The 20,621-nt window shown below is 38.2% G+C and overlaps 1 protein-coding gene across 3 annotated transcripts in view; it reads right to left on the reverse strand.

The window, feature by feature from the left end:
- The window catches only part of LOC5508643 (protein unc-45 homolog A), a 74,308-nt gene that overhangs the window by 24,206 nt on the left and 29,481 nt on the right, over positions 1-20,621 (reverse strand). For 2 of the 3 annotated variants that reach the window (XM_048733958.1, XM_048733957.1), the window contains exons 21-32: positions 19,328-19,471; positions 18,332-18,376; positions 17,720-17,790; positions 16,864-16,930; positions 16,625-16,657; positions 16,141-16,254; positions 15,132-15,182; positions 13,952-14,016; positions 13,227-13,344; positions 12,815-12,906; positions 12,326-12,389; positions 11,771-11,890 (exon numbers count right to left, since the gene is read on the reverse strand). In XM_048733958.1, coding sequence (XP_048589915.1) covers positions 11,771-11,890; positions 12,326-12,389; positions 12,815-12,906; positions 13,227-13,344; positions 13,952-14,016; positions 15,132-15,182; positions 16,141-16,254; positions 16,625-16,657; positions 16,864-16,930; positions 17,720-17,790; positions 18,332-18,376; positions 19,328-19,471 — 984 coding nt within the window. The remainder of the gene's footprint in view (positions 1-11,770; positions 11,891-12,325; positions 12,390-12,814; positions 12,907-13,226; positions 13,345-13,951; positions 14,017-15,131; positions 15,183-16,140; positions 16,255-16,624; positions 16,658-16,863; positions 16,931-17,719; positions 17,791-18,331; positions 18,377-19,327; positions 19,472-20,621) is intronic. The other variant, XM_048733959.1, reaches the window with a different exon arrangement.

The raw sequence follows: 20,621 nt of genomic DNA on the forward strand, positions 1-20,621 counted from the left end.
ATCAAAATTCAATCTAGGAAAAAAAAATGGTATTTTTTAATACTATTATCACTTTTCAAAGACAGGCTTCCCGGAATTATGAGCCGATGAAAAAACACAAAATTTTGCTGGCTTTGGCATTTATTTGTATCCAAAAGATTCTATGATTCTCGTCCTTGGAGCTTGAAGTAAACATGTATCAATAATTGTAGTTATAACATCCACGACAAATAAAGACATGTTTATTGGTTTTGATCGATAGAATTCGACAAAACCCACTGCAGTCACCGCTGTGCGAGCGTTTTCTATCTTATCAACTTTCATTGTCTGCCTTTTCTCTGAGTTTATTTTTATTAGTCAACAATAACCATGAAAAATTCGAATAAATATTTGATTTCTTTTTGTTTTGCATATTTTTTTAAGTATTCGCATTGAAATATTTTGGCTTGAAGGTTGTGTGTTTATTTTATGCTTGATTTGTAAAGCCTTGTTTAACCTTCAACTATGTATATGAAACAAATATAGTCACAATTGTATACTAAGTGCATTCGGTGAATACACGTCTGTTTCGTAGACCAACGCTGATTAGGTCTGACTCAACGGCAACGAATGAACTTGGTTTGATAAAGTGGGATTTTACTACAGATTTGTAAATATGAGCACTGGTTTGGCTTTAAACAAAAAACCACCACTTGAATATATAAAAAACTTAATATAAATCCAATATCGCTTTTTTGTTGAGTATTTGGTTATAATTTAATCAAAACACGTTGCATAAGCACGGAGAAGAATAACAGTATCTAGAATTATTCGGTACTCCAAAAACTGGAATTCGACTCTGCCAAATTTTCGACTTTAATATGACTTCTTCAGGGCAGTCTGAAGTAGTATTAAAGACGAAAATTCATTCTTCTGGTTCACGAACACGACTATTTGGGCTTTTTGTATTTATTAGAATTATTCGAGGTTTGCTTACGACATAGTTTAGGCGCATGCGCATTCGTGTACGAGTTATTTCCCACATGATAAACTCGCCTGTGCTTAGCAAGTGTATATATATGCTAGCATTTTATACGATGTCAGGTCCGGGAGGTTGAGGGTTATCACAATTTGATGTTCTGTACTCGTATAGAATTTACCCCGCTTATCCGATCACTTGACCTATTTAGTTTTTTTTTTTAGAATAATCCAGTAAGTTAAGTTTTCGTATGCCATCATTTTGCAATATTTTTGAGTTCGTAACTATCTATTTGTTCATCTTTTTCATATATGTACACAATTTTTATTACTTTATTTCTTTTTTTTCTAAACACGCTCTTTGTGCAATTCAGTATTGTTGACGGGGCTAGCTTGTTATAAAAATGCAAGTTTTATTACATCCCTGGTTGAGGGTTATCCATTTGAAACTTTACCCCTCTTCCAATCACTTGACCTCTTTGATGAAATGATAAATTGCTATAAAATTACTCTGCCAGTAAATTGTTATAGCTCAATTGGAAAAATATACTGTTATTTATTTTCTGCAAATACTTTTTACCGGTTATATTCAAATCAACCCTTTAATTTATAATATTATAATTGCTCAAAATTGAGACTATAGTTTTACAACTATTTCAATGAACGTTGTCAGTGCAAATAGCGAATCGCAAACGGTAGCGGTACAATTACCTCTAAAAGTAAAAAAGTAAGTAAACTAATCGCACGAGTTATTCCCATTTTCCTGCTTTTAGTAAAATATAAGGAGTCCCTTGGTAATGTTTTGATGATAGGACTGCCATTTGCCAATTGCCATTTGCGCTGACAACGTATTTTGAAATAGGTGTATGTATATTACTCCAGCAACAAATGCAACAAATGGTGACGGTAATTATCCTCACCTATTAAGCGTAGCAATAAAAAACACAGGATAATTAATACATCAACGCAATATTACATCGTGTGGTGCAACAAAACAATATCAAAACTTTGCTCTCAATTATTATCGGGAATAATAAGCCAGACTTCCAGATTTTGTATTTCCACGTATCATTGCCACCTGAATTATACTATACTTGAAATTATTGTCTTAATGTTGTTTTCGTAAATTGTTAAGATTGAGAGTATTATCATGCGATGATGAATTATTAATCACAGTAACGCTATTTTTATGATTTCAAGGTGACATGCGCAGAATAAAAGTTGGCTAAAAAATTTTGGGCTCCGCTATAATGATTGCCGAATTTGATAACTTATTGATGTTGTAACTTTGGAAAGTGATATATCATATAAAAAAAACTGTCGAACACGAACATTTTTTTTCCAGTGTATTTTCGACATTACTTTTACGTCACTTCTGACTGCGCATGGCGTTTTTTGCACCTCGGCATACCCACATGGGAAGCGTTAGGCCCTTCGCCTAGTGTATATATATTTTCAAGTTCTACGTATGTAAGGTCCGGACGGTTGAGGGTTATCCAATTGAAACTTTACCCCTCTTCCAATCACTTGACCTTTTTGATGAAATGATATATCATTATTCACAATTTGCAAGTAAATTTTTATAGCTCAATTGGAAAAATATACTGTTATTTAATTTCTGCAAATAGTTTTTACCGGTTGTATTCAAATCAACCCAGAGAGCTGAATAAAGACTTCTTGTCATAAAATTGCAACTAACAATATTTCATAACATGAATTGACATTTCAAAGGCATACTAAATTTAGTATAGTTTCTTTATTATATTTTTTTGAAAACTACGAAAAATACATTTGCATAACCCTTTCAATTATAATATTATAACTGCTCAAAATTGAGACTATAAGCAAGGGATGACAGAGATAATTACACAACTGTCTTACGAAATTCATTTCAAAGTCTATTTTATGTTGCAAATTTTTTTTGAAGGGAAGGGAAGGGTTAGAAAAAAGACGCTTTGTATATGAATAGAAATGACAAATTACAAAAGAAGAAGGGAAATTATTATCTGTCAAATGTGAATTCAATTTTTTAGTTTGAATTTCAATAAAAAAGATTGTAATTAATTAAAAAATATGACTCAGGCTATTTAGCCTTTTATGTCACTTCTTATCGCGCATGGCTTTTCCACACCTCTGCAAACCCACATGGAAACCGGGAGACCGTTCAGCTAGTGTATAAATATGTCCACGTTTCCTTGTACATAAGGTCCGGAAGGTTGAGGGTTATCAATATGTCTTTGAATCCCCCCTCATCCAATCACTTGACCTTTTTTGCAGGGGTAAAAGGATTGTAAAGCGGCACAAGATATTTTTTTATGAGCTTATTCATGGTTGTTCTGCATTTTATTTAGCTAATTTATTGCTTGCATTAATGTTAGCAGTCTAGTCCGAGTGATTTAAATTTCAAGTAAAAAAAAAATAGGAGAAAAGCTTAGTGAGAATAATATATATTTTAAACATTGATTTTTAAAAAATTGGAATAATATTTTTTGGAAGTGATTAAAGCGTTAGTTAAAACCTCAAATTATGTATGCCTACAGTTTTTATCGAATCAGTTTTTATCAGCAATATGGACCGAAAGTGAATTTGAATTGAGGCAACATCGATTTCAATGGAAAAGAATTATTTCTTGTGAGTTAAATTATGCGAGTTTATTGCCATATCTGTTTTTATCCCTTCTTTAACCTGCCGGTTCGTTGCGATTTGTGGTAAACAAACTCAAACGATTGGCGTGACCGGAACACGTCATTGTCACGATACGATAGCGTGACGTGTGGTGCAATAGCAAGACACTTCCGGTTTCGAGTTTGTTACAATTCTGAGTAAACTGCCAATAGACTCGATAAATATAACAGGAAGTAAAAGCAGCAATTATAGAGGATAGGGAGAAAAAGTCACTTCCAAACACGATTTCATGTTAAATAGACAGAACAAGTTGATTCTCTTGTCAGTTTTTAAGATACACCGAATGATACCACAAGAAACTGTAGTGTGGAAACCCACGACACAAATAATATTCATCTATGAAATTCTACCTTTATTTCTCAACGATAGCCGCGAAGAAGTTTTCACAAAGTACAAGAGAACCAAAGCTACTGTTATATTTTTATTACAACACAAAATAAAATTTAACGGACAATTGTGGAACGCTAGTTCTAGGACCTAATAATGAGGGCAATTTATCCAAGTGATAAAATGTTTTGCATTTACAACATTGAGGTTTTTCTAACCAATAAGTAAAATCTAAAAGTACCTTTGAAATAAAAACCAAATCGGCTAAAATTAAAACCAAATCCGTTGGAATACAACCCAAATCGGATAGAATAAAAACGGCGGGTGGCCCTCCTGGGCCTCCGTGTCTACATCAGCCTACACTTGCATCTGCCAGAGCGATTATTGATCGCTTGCGCAGTGTAACACACAGGTTTCAAACATGTTCGAAACTCAATGTACCGCGCGAAAGAGAAAAATCCCTACGACAGATGTAGCAAAATTAATTTCGAGGTTTGCTTACGACATAGTTTATGCGCATGCGCATCACGTATGAGTTCTTTCCCACATGGTAAACTCGCCTGTGCTTAGCAAGTGTATATATATGCTAGCATTTTGTACAATGTAAGGTCCGGAAGGTTGAGGGTTATCACAATTTGATGTTCTGTACTCGTATAGAATTTACCCCCTCATCCGATCACTTGACCTTTTAGGGTTTTTTTGTTCTCTTTTTTTTTTTTGGTATAATCCAGTAAGTTAAGTTTTCGTCTGCCGTCATTTTGTCAACCTAGCAAAAATAACAAAAAATAGCTCTATTATCAATATTTTCGAGTTCGTAACTGAAGTATCAAAATGTTTTTAATGGTTATTTTTGCACAAATTGATAAGATGTGTGGCTAACTTCAGCTACTTAATTTTAGTTATACGCTTTTACATAGTATCATTATCTATTTGTTCATCTTTTTCATATATGTATATTTTTTACTTCATTATGTCTTCTTATCAGGCCTCTTGTGCAAATCAGTATTTTTAACGGGCTAGCGGGTTATCAAAATGCAAGTTTTATTACTTCAATGGTTGAGGGTTAAAAAAATAAAAAAATAAAAATTCAACTTTTACGTGCCCAACCTATTTTGAAATTTCAGACCAAAAACAATTCTATAATGCTCAATAACGTTTTTACTTAGCAGAAAAATATAAAAGAAACGTCATTGCACTGCGCATGTCATTTACGAGCTTAAGAGCGATCCCACATGAGAACAGCACGCCGTACAACCAGTGTATAAATACTTTTTAGTATCCCCTTCAGGCAAGGTCCGGACGGTTGAGGGTTATCCATTTGAACCACTACCCCTCTTCCAATCACTTGACCTTTTTAGTGCATCCAACGTTTATTAAAATCTTTGACAATCGTGTTTTCCATCCAACATGTAGAATATTTCTGTGAGCTATGGATAAAAGATTCTCATATTGTGCCTTTGTCTTAATTCTTCTCACATAAGTTATACTGAGCCAGGCTCGTAGCCAGGATTTTGAGCGGGGTGGTTCGTTTATCCATTTCTGCGGACCAAATTTCCGGTATACCCTCTCCTCGCCTTATTACATTAGGCAATCAATCTTGTATTTAAAATGTTATTATCAGGGTACTTTTTAACATATAGCGATAATAATAAAGATAATTATTATAAAAAGATTTTATAGTCATTTTAAAGACATATTGATTTGCACGGTATTCTTCAGTCAAACGTTATATATTTTTGTTTGCTATGAGCGGACCTTCAAGCCGGGTGGGGAAGGGTTCGTCCGAACCCCCCCGAACCCCCATGGCTACGGGCCTGTGAGCGCATAATGTTCATTCTCTTTAATTATACTTAATTCTAAAGCAATTTACGAAATTATGCCAATGGTATCACCAACGATAACTTTAATCTCTACAGTAAAGCTAGAATAGAGAAAACTAAAAAATGCATTTTAATAAACATTAGAATAAAAACACACATGATTTTTGCCGTCAGTTTCGTTAAATCAACTACATACAAGTACATCTCAAAGAGTAATAACTAATATTAATAAAGCCAAAACTAAATGCAAAGAAAAAATTACAGTGCTTAGGATGATATAAATCATACCCTCGTGTTCGTATGTTCTAAAGGCCTACGCTAACAAGGGGTAGCGATGGGTAACAAGACATTTGGAAAGTCTCGCCAAATTTTCTCTTTTTTTTTTTCAAAATTTCAGGGGTCTCGTAGTCTCGTTTCTTTTATACCACGGTCTCGGAGTCTCCGGTTTTCAAACCGCGATCTCAGGATCCCCAATATTTGTTAAACGCGCGATATTTTTATATTTGTGACTACGCCCGTAGGTTTGAGTCTTGAGCCTTAATAGCTACAGTAGGAAGATTGTATGGTGTAATCAGAAACTGCTTATATCTTTCCATAACCAGATAAACGATTCTCTAAATGAACAATTTCATAATCTAGTCTCGCCTTCGCAGTTTTATCGGAAAGCAAGGGCTCGGATTCTGAAATTTTATAAAAGTTTCGGGCTCGGATTCTTAAATTAGACAAAGGTCTCGGGCTCGGATTCTGAAACGCGGGTCTCGGTGCCGCGGCAAGTCTCGGATTTACCCACCGTTACCCCTCTAACAAAATGCTCTTAGTCTCGTGTTGGTATATTTTGTAGGCCTCTATTTTGAACACACTCATGTATACAACTATTTCAATGAACGTTGTCGGTGCAAATAGCGAATCGCAAATGGTAGCGGATTGTAGGTATAATTACCCCTAAAAGTAAAAAAGTAAGTAAACTAATCGCACGAGTTATTCCCATTTTCCTGCTTTTAGTAAAATATAAGGAGTCCCTTGGTATTTTTTTGATGATAGGACTGCCATTTGCCAATTGCCATTTGCGCTGACAACGTATTTTGAGATAGGTGTATGTATATTACTCCAGCAACAAATGCAACAAATGGTGACGGTAATTATCCTCATCTATTAAGCGTAGCAATAAAAAACACAGGATAATTAATACATCAACGCAATATTACATCGTGTGGTGCAACAAAACAATATCAAAACTTTGCTCTCAATTATTATCGGGAATAATAAGCCAGACTTCCAGATTTTGTATTTCCACGTATCATTGCCACCTGAATTATACTATACTTATAATTATTGTCTTAATGTAGTTTTCGTAAAATGTTAAGATTGAGAGTATTTTCATGCGATGATGAATTATTAATCACAAGAACGCTATTTTTATGATTTCAAGGTTACATGCGCAGAATAAAAGTTGGCTAAAAAATTTTGGGCTCCGCTATAATGATTGCCGAATTTGATAACTTATTGATGTTGTAACTTTGGAAAGTGATAAATCATATAAAAAAAACTGTCGAACACGAACATTTTTTTCCAGTGTATTTTCGACATTACTTTTACGTCACTTCTGACTGCGCATGGCATTTTCGCACCTCGGCATACCCACATGGGAAGCGTTAGGCCCTTAGCCTAGTGTATATATATTTTCACGTTCTATGTATGTAAGGTCCGGACGGTTGAGGGTTATCCAATTGAAACTTTACCCCTCTTCCAATCACTTGACCTTTTTGATGAAATAATATATTATTATTCACAATTTGCAAGTAAATTTTTATAGCTCAATTGGAAAAATATACTGTTATTTAATTTCTGCAAATAGTTTTTACCGGTTGTATTCAAATCAACCCAGAGAGCTGAATAAAGACTTCTTGTCATAAGATTGCAACTAACAATATTTCTTAACATGAATTGACATTTCAAAGGCATACTAAATTTAGTAAAGTTTTGTTTATTATATTTTTTGAAAACTACGAAAAATACATTTCGCATAACCCTTTCAATTATAATATTATAATTGCTCAAAATTGAGACTATAAGCAGGGGATGACAGAGATAATTACACAACTGTCTTACGAAATTCATTTCAAAGTCTATTTTATGTTGCAAATTTTTTTGGAAAGGAAGGGAAGGGTTAGAAAAAAGATGCTTTGTATGTGAATAGAAATGACAAATTACAAAAGAAGAAGGGAAATTATTATCTGTCAAATGTGAATTCAATTTTTTAGTTTGAATTTCAATAAAAAAGATTGTAATTAATTAAAAAAATATGACTCAGACTATTCAGCCTTTTATGTCACTTCTTATCGCGCATGGCATTTCCACACCTCTGCAAACCCACATGGAAACCGGGAGACCGTTCAGCTAGTGTATAAATATGTCCACGTTTCCTTGTACATAAGGTCCGGAAGGTTGAGGGTTATCAATATGTCTTTGAATCCCCCCTCATCCAATCACTTGACCTTTTTTGCAGGGGTAAAAGGATTGTAAAGCGGCACAAGATATTTTTTTATGAGCTTATTCATGGTTGTTCTGCATTTTATTTAGCTAATTTATTGCTTGCATTAATGTTAGCAGTCTAGTCCGAGTGATTTAAATTTCAAGTAAAAAAAAAATAGGAGAAAAGCTTAGTGAGAATAATATATATTTTAAACATTGATTTTTAAAAAATTGGAATAATATTTTTTGGAAGTGATTAAAGCGTTAGTTAAAACCTCAAATTATGTATGCCTACAGTTTTTATCGAATCAGTTTTTATCAGCAATATGGACCGAAAGTGAATTTGAATTGAGGCAACATCGATTTCAATGGAAAAGAATTATTTCTTGTGAGTTAAATTATGCGAGTTTATTGCCATATCTGTTTTTATCCCTTCTTTAACCTGCCGGTTCGTTGCGATTTGTGGTAAACAAACTCAAACGATTGGCGTGACCGGAACACGTCATTGTCACGATACGATAGCGTGACGTGTGGTGCAATAGCAAGACACTTCCGGTTTCGAGTTTGTTACAATTCTGAGTAAACTGCCAATAGACTCGATAAATATAACAGGAAGTAAAAGCAGCAATTATAGAGGATAGGGAGAAAAAGTCACTTCCAAACACGATTTCATGTTAAATAGACAGAACAAGTTGATTCTCTTGTTGTCAGTTTTTAAGATACACCGAATGATACTGGTAGAAACTGTAGTGTGGAAACCCATTCGCACGATACAAATTATATTTATCTATGAAATTCTACATTTATTTATCAATGATAGCCGCGAAGAAGTTTTCACAAAGTACAAGAGTACCAAAGCTACTGTTATATTTTTATTACAACACAAAATTAAATTTAACGGGCAATTTGCAAACCCTAGTTCTAAGACCTAATAATAACGAGGGCAATTGATCCGAAGTGACCAAATGTTTTGCATTTACAACATATTGGCGTTTTTCTCACTAATAAGTAATATCTTCAAGTACCTTTCTTTCGTAGAACCTTTACTCTTCGTCGTTTACGCATATAGCGTTAAATTATTTAAAGCGAATTCAAACAGACCAGACGCAACTGGCCTATTGAACTCGTTGTATTTGTTCAAAATGTTGTCTACAACTTATGCTAAACAGAAATACGCTCGCTTCGTATTCAATTTAAATCAGCTACCTTGCTTAAAATTTGTTTTTTTTTAACTGGCTATCACTTCTAAAGAATAGAGGAGAACAGTGTACAAGATAAGAATACCTTACGTTAGTTCTGCTCGAAAAAACCTCAACAGATTTAGAAAGAGCAAGATTCATACAAACCATTAATAGATACAAACCAATATGAAAATATATGTCTAAAATACCATATCAGCTCGCATCTGCTAACAAAGCATTATCTTGTCTACAGTATTTCATTAGCAGTTTGCATGGCTTTCGCGTCTCTGACTTTCGAAAGAACGGATGACGTGAAAAAGCAAAAACGCGACCATCAAACATGAAAATAAAGTTTTGCTTCCAGGGTTACCTCCCTCCTGTGAACTGTTGTGAATGAATAATATTATTTAGTTTTCATACGTCCCAACCACTCCCTTGCGATTCGAAATTAATGACACAAAATTAACAAAATAACAACCGATTAATCTGAAACAGCTGTTTGGATTATTTTCAAATTTAAAATTTTAAAAGTTAAAAGTTCAAATCTTAAAATTTAAAAGTTCAAAGGAAAAAGTCCAAGGAACGCTGACGTCATAGCGCCGCGCATGCTCACAAGAGCATGTGTTCTGCGTCCCACATGCAAAAGATTTACTTAGAAAGAAGGTTATAAATATATCTATGATCTAGAGTGGTTGTGGATGGTCCGGACGTAGAGGGTTATCACTCAATTCACCCCTCGCCTCACTTGACCATCCCTTTTACTACTTTATTTTATGTAACTTTTTTAAATTTTTGTTTGTTAACCCTTTCACTCCTGGGTACTTTTGAGCAACATTGTAAGAAAAACAGACTGAAAACAGAAACCTCCCCCCCTATTTCAAGTCCAACACTACCAGTTAAGCTAAGCTACCGCTGACCCAAGACGGTATGCCTTGAAGTTTCCAACAATGCACTGCGGTGCCTTTTCTTCCTAGCGACGGCACTGCTACAGCCTGTTGCTTACAACAGTTTTGCTTGTAATTTGCTTAAAAATTACAGCTTTTTCACATCTGGAGAGTGCCTTAGGACATCATGAAGTATTTTTGGGCATAATTAATGCTGCGCTTATGGATGTTTGCACGCTGAAGTTGATTCAATGGGATAATTCCTTGTCTGGGCTTCACCAAGTGAGAAAGGAATTTTCTGGTGAATGGCCTCATACTCTCCAATGTGGGCCATCTTTGCTACCCAACCTTATTCAAAAATTGTTTTCAGGCTTATTCTGGGTTCCTTGGACCTGGAAATGTTTTGTTTGGCTTCGGGGCAAAGAGACTTATAAAAAAAACTGTTATGATTCTGGGGGAGGAGATTGCCCGCCTGTCTGTCAAGGTGTTTCCAAGACTCCCATGATGCAGTGCAGGCATGCAAAATAGGCTAAACATGGTGACTCGCTTCTAATGGAGGTTCTAGCATTGATTATTGTGACTGATTGCTGTAAAATGGGACCTGACGGAGCCTAATAAAGGTATAGATATTGGTGACTTGATCTGTGTTTGCATGTCTCTATTTGTAGTTTGGAATTTTGTGTCTTTTTTGGTAAGAAATGTTTCTAAGTGTAAGCATTTGTTTACGAATTGGTCAGAAATTAAGGTTGTTATTTTGACAAAAGAGTCAATTCTATTACATTGCTTGGATGCGCTTTTGAAGGTCGTCTACGCCTTGGATGAATCTATGAGTATCCGGGTCTGGTGATGTTTAGTTTGCATTTTTGACGTTTTGGAGTTGGGCCTATATTTTACAGGCGTCTCAGGGCGTTATGGCAATGAAAGACTTAAAGCAGTTCTCAATATTCCACCTTGATTTCTCCAAAAAATTATTACAGAAAAATATATATCTATGTGGTAAGCCCCTGATCAAATTCCACTAAAACAAATGATTATTAGGTGTTCATTTTAAACGATGGAAAGAGAGAAAGGACTGGGTCTCTTTGTAGCTTTTGCAGCAGATATCGATAAATTTTGAAGTTCTCTGAAGACCATATTTGCCACGAGGCATCCGGAGAACACGTAACTCTCGATTACATACTCGCAAATGCAATCCAAATAATATGACAAGCTTTCATATCACGTAAAAAATGTTTTAGCGCGTGAGTGATTTTTTTTGGAGTCGACACATACAGTAAAGCTACAGTCAATATAAAATGATGATAGAATGTCGATTATTACGTAAAAGAAAAAGAAAGAAATTCTCCTACCCGGAACTAAGCGGTAAGAGAAAATTAGTTACCAGAAGCTGTTAAGAATACCGAATTCGGGAGGGGTTGGGGTTGGGGTTGGGGGTGGCTTGTTGCCTGGGGCATGGGATCAGTACCTTTGTTGCGATGTCCTTGTTTGCAGCCATCATATTGGCGACAACATGAGCTCCGCGATGTTTGATTTCGTTCTTGTTGGAGAGAAGCATTTCCTTCATAATGTCTAGCCAACACCCCACCTACAAATGCACGGTAATAAGGAATACACTTTAAACAGACGGCAATACACTTAAAATAAATAGTAATTCCCTTTAAATAGACGTAAATACACTTTAAATGGACGGCAATACAATTCAAATAGATAGCAATACAAAAAGACGACAAATACACTTTAAATAGACGGTAATACACTTTAAAAAGACGACAATACACTATAAATAGGCGAATACACTCAAATTAGACTACAATACACTTTAAATAGACGGCAATACAATTCAACTAGACCACAATTATTTAAATCAACTAAATAGTAAAATAGATGACAAATAGATTAGAATACACATTAAATAGATGATAATAAGACGGACGGACGGACACGAATCCACCAACAGACCGGCGGTAAGACAGACAATGAATCAGACAGACAGACTGACAATACATCAAGTCAGACAGACCTTGGCGACTTGGTTGCAAACGATCTCACTTGCCGTCAACATGGCTAGTCCTCCAGATGCAGCTCTAGAGGAAAAAGTCACATTTAAAGAAGGCAAATCATGCCGCAATTATAAGCTCAGTTCCCGCACAATACAGACTAACTAAAAAGTCCATTTCCATCGGACAATACGAGCAAATCACTAAGAAACGCTCAATAAAAAAACATTAATCAAGTATCAGAATACACTCGAAGAATGCAAATGAACCGCTGTAATTTCAATTGTACACATAACAAAGTAGCAGTTGATGGACATTCTTTAAGCTCCACTGTGAAATAGAGACAATTTTAATGATAAAGGGTAACATTAACCGTAACCCTTAACAATAGCTACAGAACGTCCCATCCCCCAACTGTTACCTTGTAGACACCAGTCCTTTTCGCCCGGGTAGAAACCTGACACGCCCTGCCGTTGAGTCGACTATCCCCCACCCCACCCTCCTAATCTTACCTTTGTAGACCGAAGTCCTCCTCGCCCGAGTAGACAGTGAGTAGCTTTACGCGCTCAGTCGGTGAATCGACTTTTTCATACAGCTTGAAGACCTGCACAGAATTTAAAGCGAGGCTCGGGTTAGATTGGCAGTGTACCTGGCTTTCTACATTGGGCATTGTACCGCACTGCGTGAACCTGTATTGGTGAGGTGCAAGGACTAACGCTTGGAAGACTGGGCGTTTAGGACTGTAACTAACTTGTCTTCATGAACAAAGGTTACCGTAAAATAACTGACGCAGTCTGTATCTATATACTGGTGAGTGGTGAAGTCAGTCTCTGTAAGCGCTGAGACTATGGCATAAGCGCTATTCAAAAACATGTTACGAGCATTGCAGTTCTCTATCTTTCCTTTTTCCAACTCCACTCCTACCTCTTCACACAGTATCATGTTACACATGCATTCCGTAGAGGCTCGCTTCAAATCTTCATCTTGATCAAACATCAGCATCTCAATGTCTGGAATTCCCTTCTCTTTAACAATCCGCTTACTGCAAACACAAGAACACTTATCATACAGTAGCACCTAAATAAAGCAACCACATCCCTATTTCCCATTAATCATAAGTGGTGAAAACACCCCCATAAAGTGACACATCCCTATATGGCATAAAATATATGGCATAAAAACACTTCAAATAAGTGACCCTATCCCTATTCGTCATAAGAGATATAACGTAAAAACATCTCTTAAAGCGACTAAATCCTTATCCTCACCATAAAGACAGGTGTTATGAAAATTTGATTTCTGCGACAGTGTTAACCTCGTGGTAAGACCTTTAGAGGGGGTAGGGGGATCCATTAGTACAAGTGGTTCAACTTACATCATAGCAAAATATTTAGATAATACTAAAGAATATGGCGTTTAGGAAAAATATCAGAGAATTAAAAAATGTAGGGCCAGAAAAAAATACAATATTATAAGAGAGCATATGGATACAAACTACATGAAATAAATAATCGCCATCCAGATTTAGGAAGATACACTTTCATAAGATTTGAGAGTTCGAATCCAAGCTACCAGCAAACAACGGACCATGACATAGCATAGCATATTTCATCTGTATTGTAGTAAGCTGCAAGTTTGTGGACCCTTACCGTACGTCGTCGTTCAGCTGTGCGAGGTTCGTCAATGCCATAAGAGCTTCGTACTGCAACAAACCCTAGAAAAAAAAAACGACATATTGAATGTGACGGAATCTCCTAAAAGTGATTAGTCGACGACTTATCAATACGTATAAAATGGAAGGGGGGATTTAAAGAGAGGCGACCAGAAACACCCTTTGTTTAACAATATTTCAAGGCCATAAAAATACCAAGAATACAGAATGGACCTGAAACGTTAAGTGTTGTTTTCGGTTGAAAGCGGGTATTCGTACCAAAGCACCTGGGGTGGGTGGGACGGGGGTGGGGGGGTGTTAGGTGGATAGATAATCTGGAAGGGAGGAAAATGTGGAACATATATGATGGCGTGGAATGGCAAGAATGGGGATGACAAAAACAAATATATAGAGTTACAAAATGGAAAGGTGGGATATTTCTTAGAGCTCTTCGAAATGTAAAGCAACCTTACGTGTATTCTAGCACAAGGTTTATCATCAGGAGGTAAGACCAGGTACTAGTCAAATGCGAAGGGGAGGAATAAGTGTTGTTCATGGAATGCATTTAACATCTCTTTTGCAAAAATATATTATTTTTACTTCAAAGATATTATATTCACTTCAAAATTTGCGCGTGTTTCCTTACCGGCCGATCCAGGTACCTAGAGGGAACACTAATGACTAATGACTAAATTTCTCGCCATGTTGGACGAGCAAGTTATATATTATACAATCTCCAAGTAATAATAATCACCAACTCGTGTTACAGCCCCATACCCAGGGTTTTTCTTGCGAAATCCGAAAAAGTGCCCCTAATTTTTCCGAGGGGGGGTGGGGTGGGGGGGGGGTGGGGGGGGGGTTCTCTGATGGAAATCTGACCACCCCCGAAAAAAGTATTTTTCATTCCTTTGCAGTATCTCCACGGGACGTTTATTGTCGGATTTGGCTACATACAGAGTAACTAATACAGAGTGATCTAGCTTATACTTTATAGTTGTCTACAAATAGCACGTTTACTTTTGAGCCGAAAGTGGACCTCGGCCGTTGTAGGGGGGGGGGGGGGTGCGTTAGCACCCCCTGCACCTCCCTGGGTACGGGCCTATTGTTGTCATTAGGGTTGCTAGTATAGGAATTAATCTTTAGATGTCTGAATAACAAATGTGAGCGGAGATACATGCCCTCTTTGACGGATGCAACATCTTCACCAATGGCCGGATCAGACCGAAACTCTATTGAGCAAACACAGCGAAAAAAAAGTTAAATATTAATACTTTTGCTATGGCATTTGAATGGATTATGGTCGAGAAGAACGAATAAATGCTTCACTACCAGAGACTAAAGTCCGGCGCACATGGTGAGGAAAATTTCATGCGTGCAATTTGTTTACTGCCTCGCGCACAGGTAGCCCAAGATTTTGGTAAGAGTTCAAATCGTGAATCTTGAATCTTGAAAAGGCGCTTTAATACGGCCAGAGAACACGCAAAAAGTAAACATAAACACTATACCACACACGTCTTTCCAACAAGTTGTTTTTTTATTTTTCACTAATTTTGTTTTTCGCCCTTTATGTTTACCGTAAATATCATTAGCGACAAATAAAGAGCTTGGGCTACCTGTGCCTCGCGAGGCCAAAGGCCCACAGGATGCGGACGTCAATCAAACGAAATTACGTCTCACAAGCATCTGAGGCAAAATTCTCACCAGCTTGTACTGTGAGTTTTTGGCCTCGCGATGCAGTGAGGGTATGCGCCGGGCTTGAGAGACCAAAGCGTCATTCTATTCGCCTCCTACGAGTAGTATCTAGCAGGCATGAGATCATGTGACGATGTACAGTTATGTGGGGTTGTAAGAATGCGTATACAACTTATGATAATGAGTAGCAAACGTTCCTGTACTTTTTGAGGGAAAAGAAACCCAGAGGAAGGAAGGAAACCTGCAAGAAGTTCGATGAGTGAGATCTTGAAAAAATGGGGCGAGCACAGAAGTCAAAATCTCGCTCATCGAATTTCTCATTGGTTTTCTATATTCCTCTGAGATTCATTTCCCTCAAAACATACGTTAACGCTACGCAGGCTATGGCAGATAATGACATGAACGCTACGGGCTGATTTTGCTCATATTTCGTCACTATTTTGGCTTCCTCTTAAATATGAAACAATCTAAAGGCAATGCTTTTGCAATCCGTACCTTGTGTCCCGGGAAGGCAATCTCAGGGTTCATGGTTATCGCGATCTTAGCAAGAGCTTGAACCGCCTTATCCTTGCCCACCTCTGTGTTGTTATCAGCGAGACTCAGCAACGCCTGGAATACGAGAAAACTTTTCAATCACTACGTGGTTGTATAACCGCGGATGGTAGTATACCACCCACTTCTGTGTTGTTATCAGCGAGACTCAGCAACGCCTGGAAAGCGAGAAAACTTTTCAACACTACGTGGTTGTATAATCGCGGATGGTAGTATACCACCCACTTCTGTGTTGTTATCAGCGAGACTCAGCAACGCCTGGAAAGCGAGAAAACTTTTCAATCACTACGTGGTTGTATAACCGCGGATGGTAGTATACCACCCACTTCTGTGTTGTTATCAGCGAGACTCAGCAACGCCTGGAATACGAGAAAACTTTCCAATCACTACGTGGTTGTATAATCGCGGATGGTAGTATACCACCCACTTCTGTGTTGTTATCAGCGAGACTCAGCAACGCCTGGAATACGAGAAAACTTTCCAATCACTACGTGGTTGTATAATCGCGGATGGTAGTATAAGAAGGGACAAGACGAAGGGAAACAGAAAAAGACGAAGTGGGGTCTCTGGTAAGGAAGGAGATAGAAGGGTGAGGATGACGTGGAAGGGGAGAAGGGGGGTAAGACAAAAGTAGGTAAAGAATGAATTAGTTCCAGGTTAGGTCACCTTTACTCCTCCCTGTTGTACTGTGACACCACGGTTAGCCTCGTTAGTAACGATGCCTAGGAACACCCTGCACAGAAGGAAAAAGATCATCAGATCAACGTTCTAAAAGAGGCACTATCACTACTTTGTCATTCTAGCCTTTTATTAAAATGATTTAATATTTTTAAGCTGTGACTCTTGTCATATTTTGGGGTGGTATAGTTGGTCAGTTACCTGGAATGGGTGGGTGGAAAGGGTGGGTGATGGGGTAAATACCTGGAAAGGGTGGGTGATGGGCTAGTTACCTGGAAAGGGTGGGTGGTGGGGGTAGTTACCTGGAAAAGGTGGGTGGTAGGTAGTTACCTGGAAAGGGTGGGTGATGGGGTAGATACCTGGAAAGGGTGGGTGGTAGGTAGTTACCTGGAAATGGTGGGTGGTGGGCTAGTTACCTGAAAAGGGTGGGTGATGGGGTAGATACCTGGAAAGGGTGGGTGGTTGGCTAGTTACCTGGAAAGGGTGGGTGGTAGGTAGTTACCTGGAAAGGGTGGGTGATGGGGTAGATACCTGGAAAGGGTGGGTGGTAGGTAGTTACCTGGAAAGGGTGGGTGGTAGGTAGTAACCAGGAAAGGGTGGGTGGTAGGTAGTTACCTGGAAATGGTGGGTGGTGGGGTAGTTACCTGGGAAGGGTGGGTGGTAGGTAGATACCTGGAAAGGGTGGGTGGTAGGTAGTTACCTGGGAATGGTGGGTGGTAGGTACATACCTGGAAAGGGTAGGTGGTAGGTAGTTACCTACTGGAAATGGTGGGTGGTAGGTAGTTACCTGGAAAGGGTGGGTAGTGGGGTAGTTACCTGGAAATGGTGGGTGGTAGGTAGTTACCTGGAAATCATCTCTCTACTGGTAAGACTGGCAGAGCTGGTAAGATTCACCAAAGAACTGATACATCCTGCCTGAACCGCGAACAAAAAACAACAATGAAAACATAAATGATAATAGAGACAGTGTTTAACGACTTAAACATTTTCATTGCAGCTAGATCTCTATACAAAATGTGCTGGTTTAAGATTTCGCAATTTGAATTAATAACGAAAAGGAATATATCTAGCAAAAAAGTATTTATCCATAATCAGGTACTTGTGTGTTGAAACATTTGTAGACTGAGATAAAACGATTTAGTATTCAACAAAAAACAACTCTGCTCCCGGAGAGCGGCTCAACACGAAACTTTAATCCATAAAAAAAACTGGCTTCAAAGACAACTTAGATTTATTTACAGCTTGCTTGTAAGACATACTGTCTTTAGAAGCCTAGTACCAGGCGTTTTACCGGTTTTCCTTTGCCCGGAGATGAGGCATTGTGTAGGCTGGGACGGGCTCTTGCCATCCACAGGAAACCCAACCAAAGGAAACCCGTTAAGAACGCCGGGTACAAGACTGGGTCTTTAGTGATTATATAATAGTATTAATGGCGATGATATCGGTTCGAGTTTACCTTGATAAGCACATCAATTCTTTTGTCCACATATTCCTTGCCATCCTAAGGAAGTAAAGCCAAATAAAGTCAACTTGTTTATGATGCAAACCCGAGGCTACAAAACCTCAAATCCCTAAATTCACGAATGAGAACGGCGAGACGACTAGGCGAGATAAGATATATTGGCCGAGAGGGAGAGTGGAACCAGTGGACATACCAAACATTTGAAAGGATGTTGGTGAAGAGCTGCGATGGCCGAGTGGTTAAGGCGTTGGACTTGAAACCCAATGGGATCTTCCCTGCTTGCAGCGAAGGACACTTTTTTTCGTTAAAAGGCGAGGCGCATTCATTTGCAATCTATTTTTATCTTAATTTATTTTGTATCGCACGAGTTATTTCAATTCAATCAATCTGAATCTTAAAAACCCCGACAATAACCAAAGCGTTCGGCTTAACCGTCCACGTGTGTAGTGTGTGTAGCGGGGGTTTGGTCGTGTTATGTAGAACGAAACCATACGATGTTGGCTGTGCAATCTGGAACGAGGGCCCTCGCAACAAAAGACAAATAAGAACACAAGAAACATATTGGCTGTCGGTCTACCGGCTGTCGTAACTACGAAATTGATTCCCGTCACACACAAAAAAAAACATTCGCGACTCGGATACGAAAAGCATGAAGTGAATTGGTGAAAACAGGTATAATTTTATTTATGATATAATGCCGCACGACTAGCTCTGGACATTCTGTGACGTGAAACTCAGTGACGTGACATTGGTTCGATCAATTATAATTCTACTACACTTGTGCGCGAACTCAATCACGCTCATAAAATGTACCTTCTCTGCAAGTTTGGGAAACTTAACTTGTGCGAACTCACACGCGCTCATACAATGTACCTTTTCTGCAAGTTTGGGCGTCTTAACTTGTGCGAGCTCACACACGCTCATACAATGTCCCTTCTCTGCAAGTTGGGCATCTTAACTCACACACTCACACGCGCTCATACAATGTACCTTTTCTGCAAGTTTGGGCATCTTAACTTGTGCGAACTCGCCCAGTTTCTTCATCTCTTCTGGGATCTCCGGTAAATCGAATGTGTTGGTGAGGTTGACGAAGGTCTGGCAAACACCGTATAGAAGCGTACTGTCCTCCTGATTCTATAAAACGCATTTAACCGTGCGTTAGTGGCATGTATACAGACGAAGAGGGATTTTTTCGGAAGGCTAGAAAACAGTCAAATCATGCGAAGTGAGTGGCAAACCCACGGCAAGGAGTGACGATCATGGCACGCTGCTCTCGTGTTTAAACAATCGGGTTTTTATGAGTAGGGACCATAGGACAAACAGAGCGACCTAATAACATTATGACTTTGGAGTATTGTCTGTAAAGAACGTAGATAAAGATATAGAACGCAGTCGCCAGTAATTCCGTGTTGTGATTGGTTAAAGTAGCATTAAACGCGAAACCGCGCTAAAGGGGTAGGGACGCCCCCTTTTCACGCCTCGAGAAGTTGGAAATCAGAACCAAAATGGCGGACTAACCGTTAAGCAGAGCGATAGACACAAAATTTCCTAATAAAACTCTGAATGCGTCCTTTAGATCCCAAATTCGTCTTTCTCAACTTGATGTTTCTTTCTACCTTTGCTAGTTTATATGGAACCAAATATTCGATTTCGATAAGAAAATCCGATACGTCTTGACAGCTCGACGGCTGAGCGACAACTGAAGGGGTCGCTGCCCTGGGCACGCTTCTTTTATAGCGCGGTTAAGAAGACGTTTTATTTCGCGTTTAAGAAGACGTTCCGACCGTACTATATCATCGCGTATTAAAGCAACATTGTCTCCAGTTTACTTCCGGAGGTCCGACGGAAACCTCAACCGTTAAAAGACAAAAGAATCTATTCGAATCCGAAATATTTAACAGGTCATCCGCTCTAAATTAGCATTCACACCCTCAAAGAAACTTCCAATAGACACACTGCCTTCTATATTTTGAAATATTTTTCGTGTTTTCCGTTAAAAATCATCGGAGATTCTTACGTTATCGACCGGAAGTAAACTGGTGACCATGCGGCTTTAAGCGATGAGTTGATATTGTTGATAGTGAGAAGTGCCGGAGTGTAATTAGTATGTCATGATGAGGGATTACTGCGGGATTAGAGTATGATTAATGAGTAATTGGTAACGAATGATTAGTGCGTGTTTAGAGCTTAGTGGGTAATAAAGTTAGTGAGTGTCAATGGTTTAGCACAGTACGGCGTCTTCCGTGCAACAACGCAATTATTGAGGATTAGCATTACAACGCCT

The sequence above is a fragment of the Nematostella vectensis genome, chromosome 11, assembly GCF_932526225.1.
Source record: "Nematostella vectensis chromosome 11, jaNemVect1.1, whole genome shotgun sequence".
NCBI lineage: Eukaryota > Metazoa > Cnidaria > Anthozoa > Actiniaria > Edwardsiidae > Nematostella > Nematostella vectensis.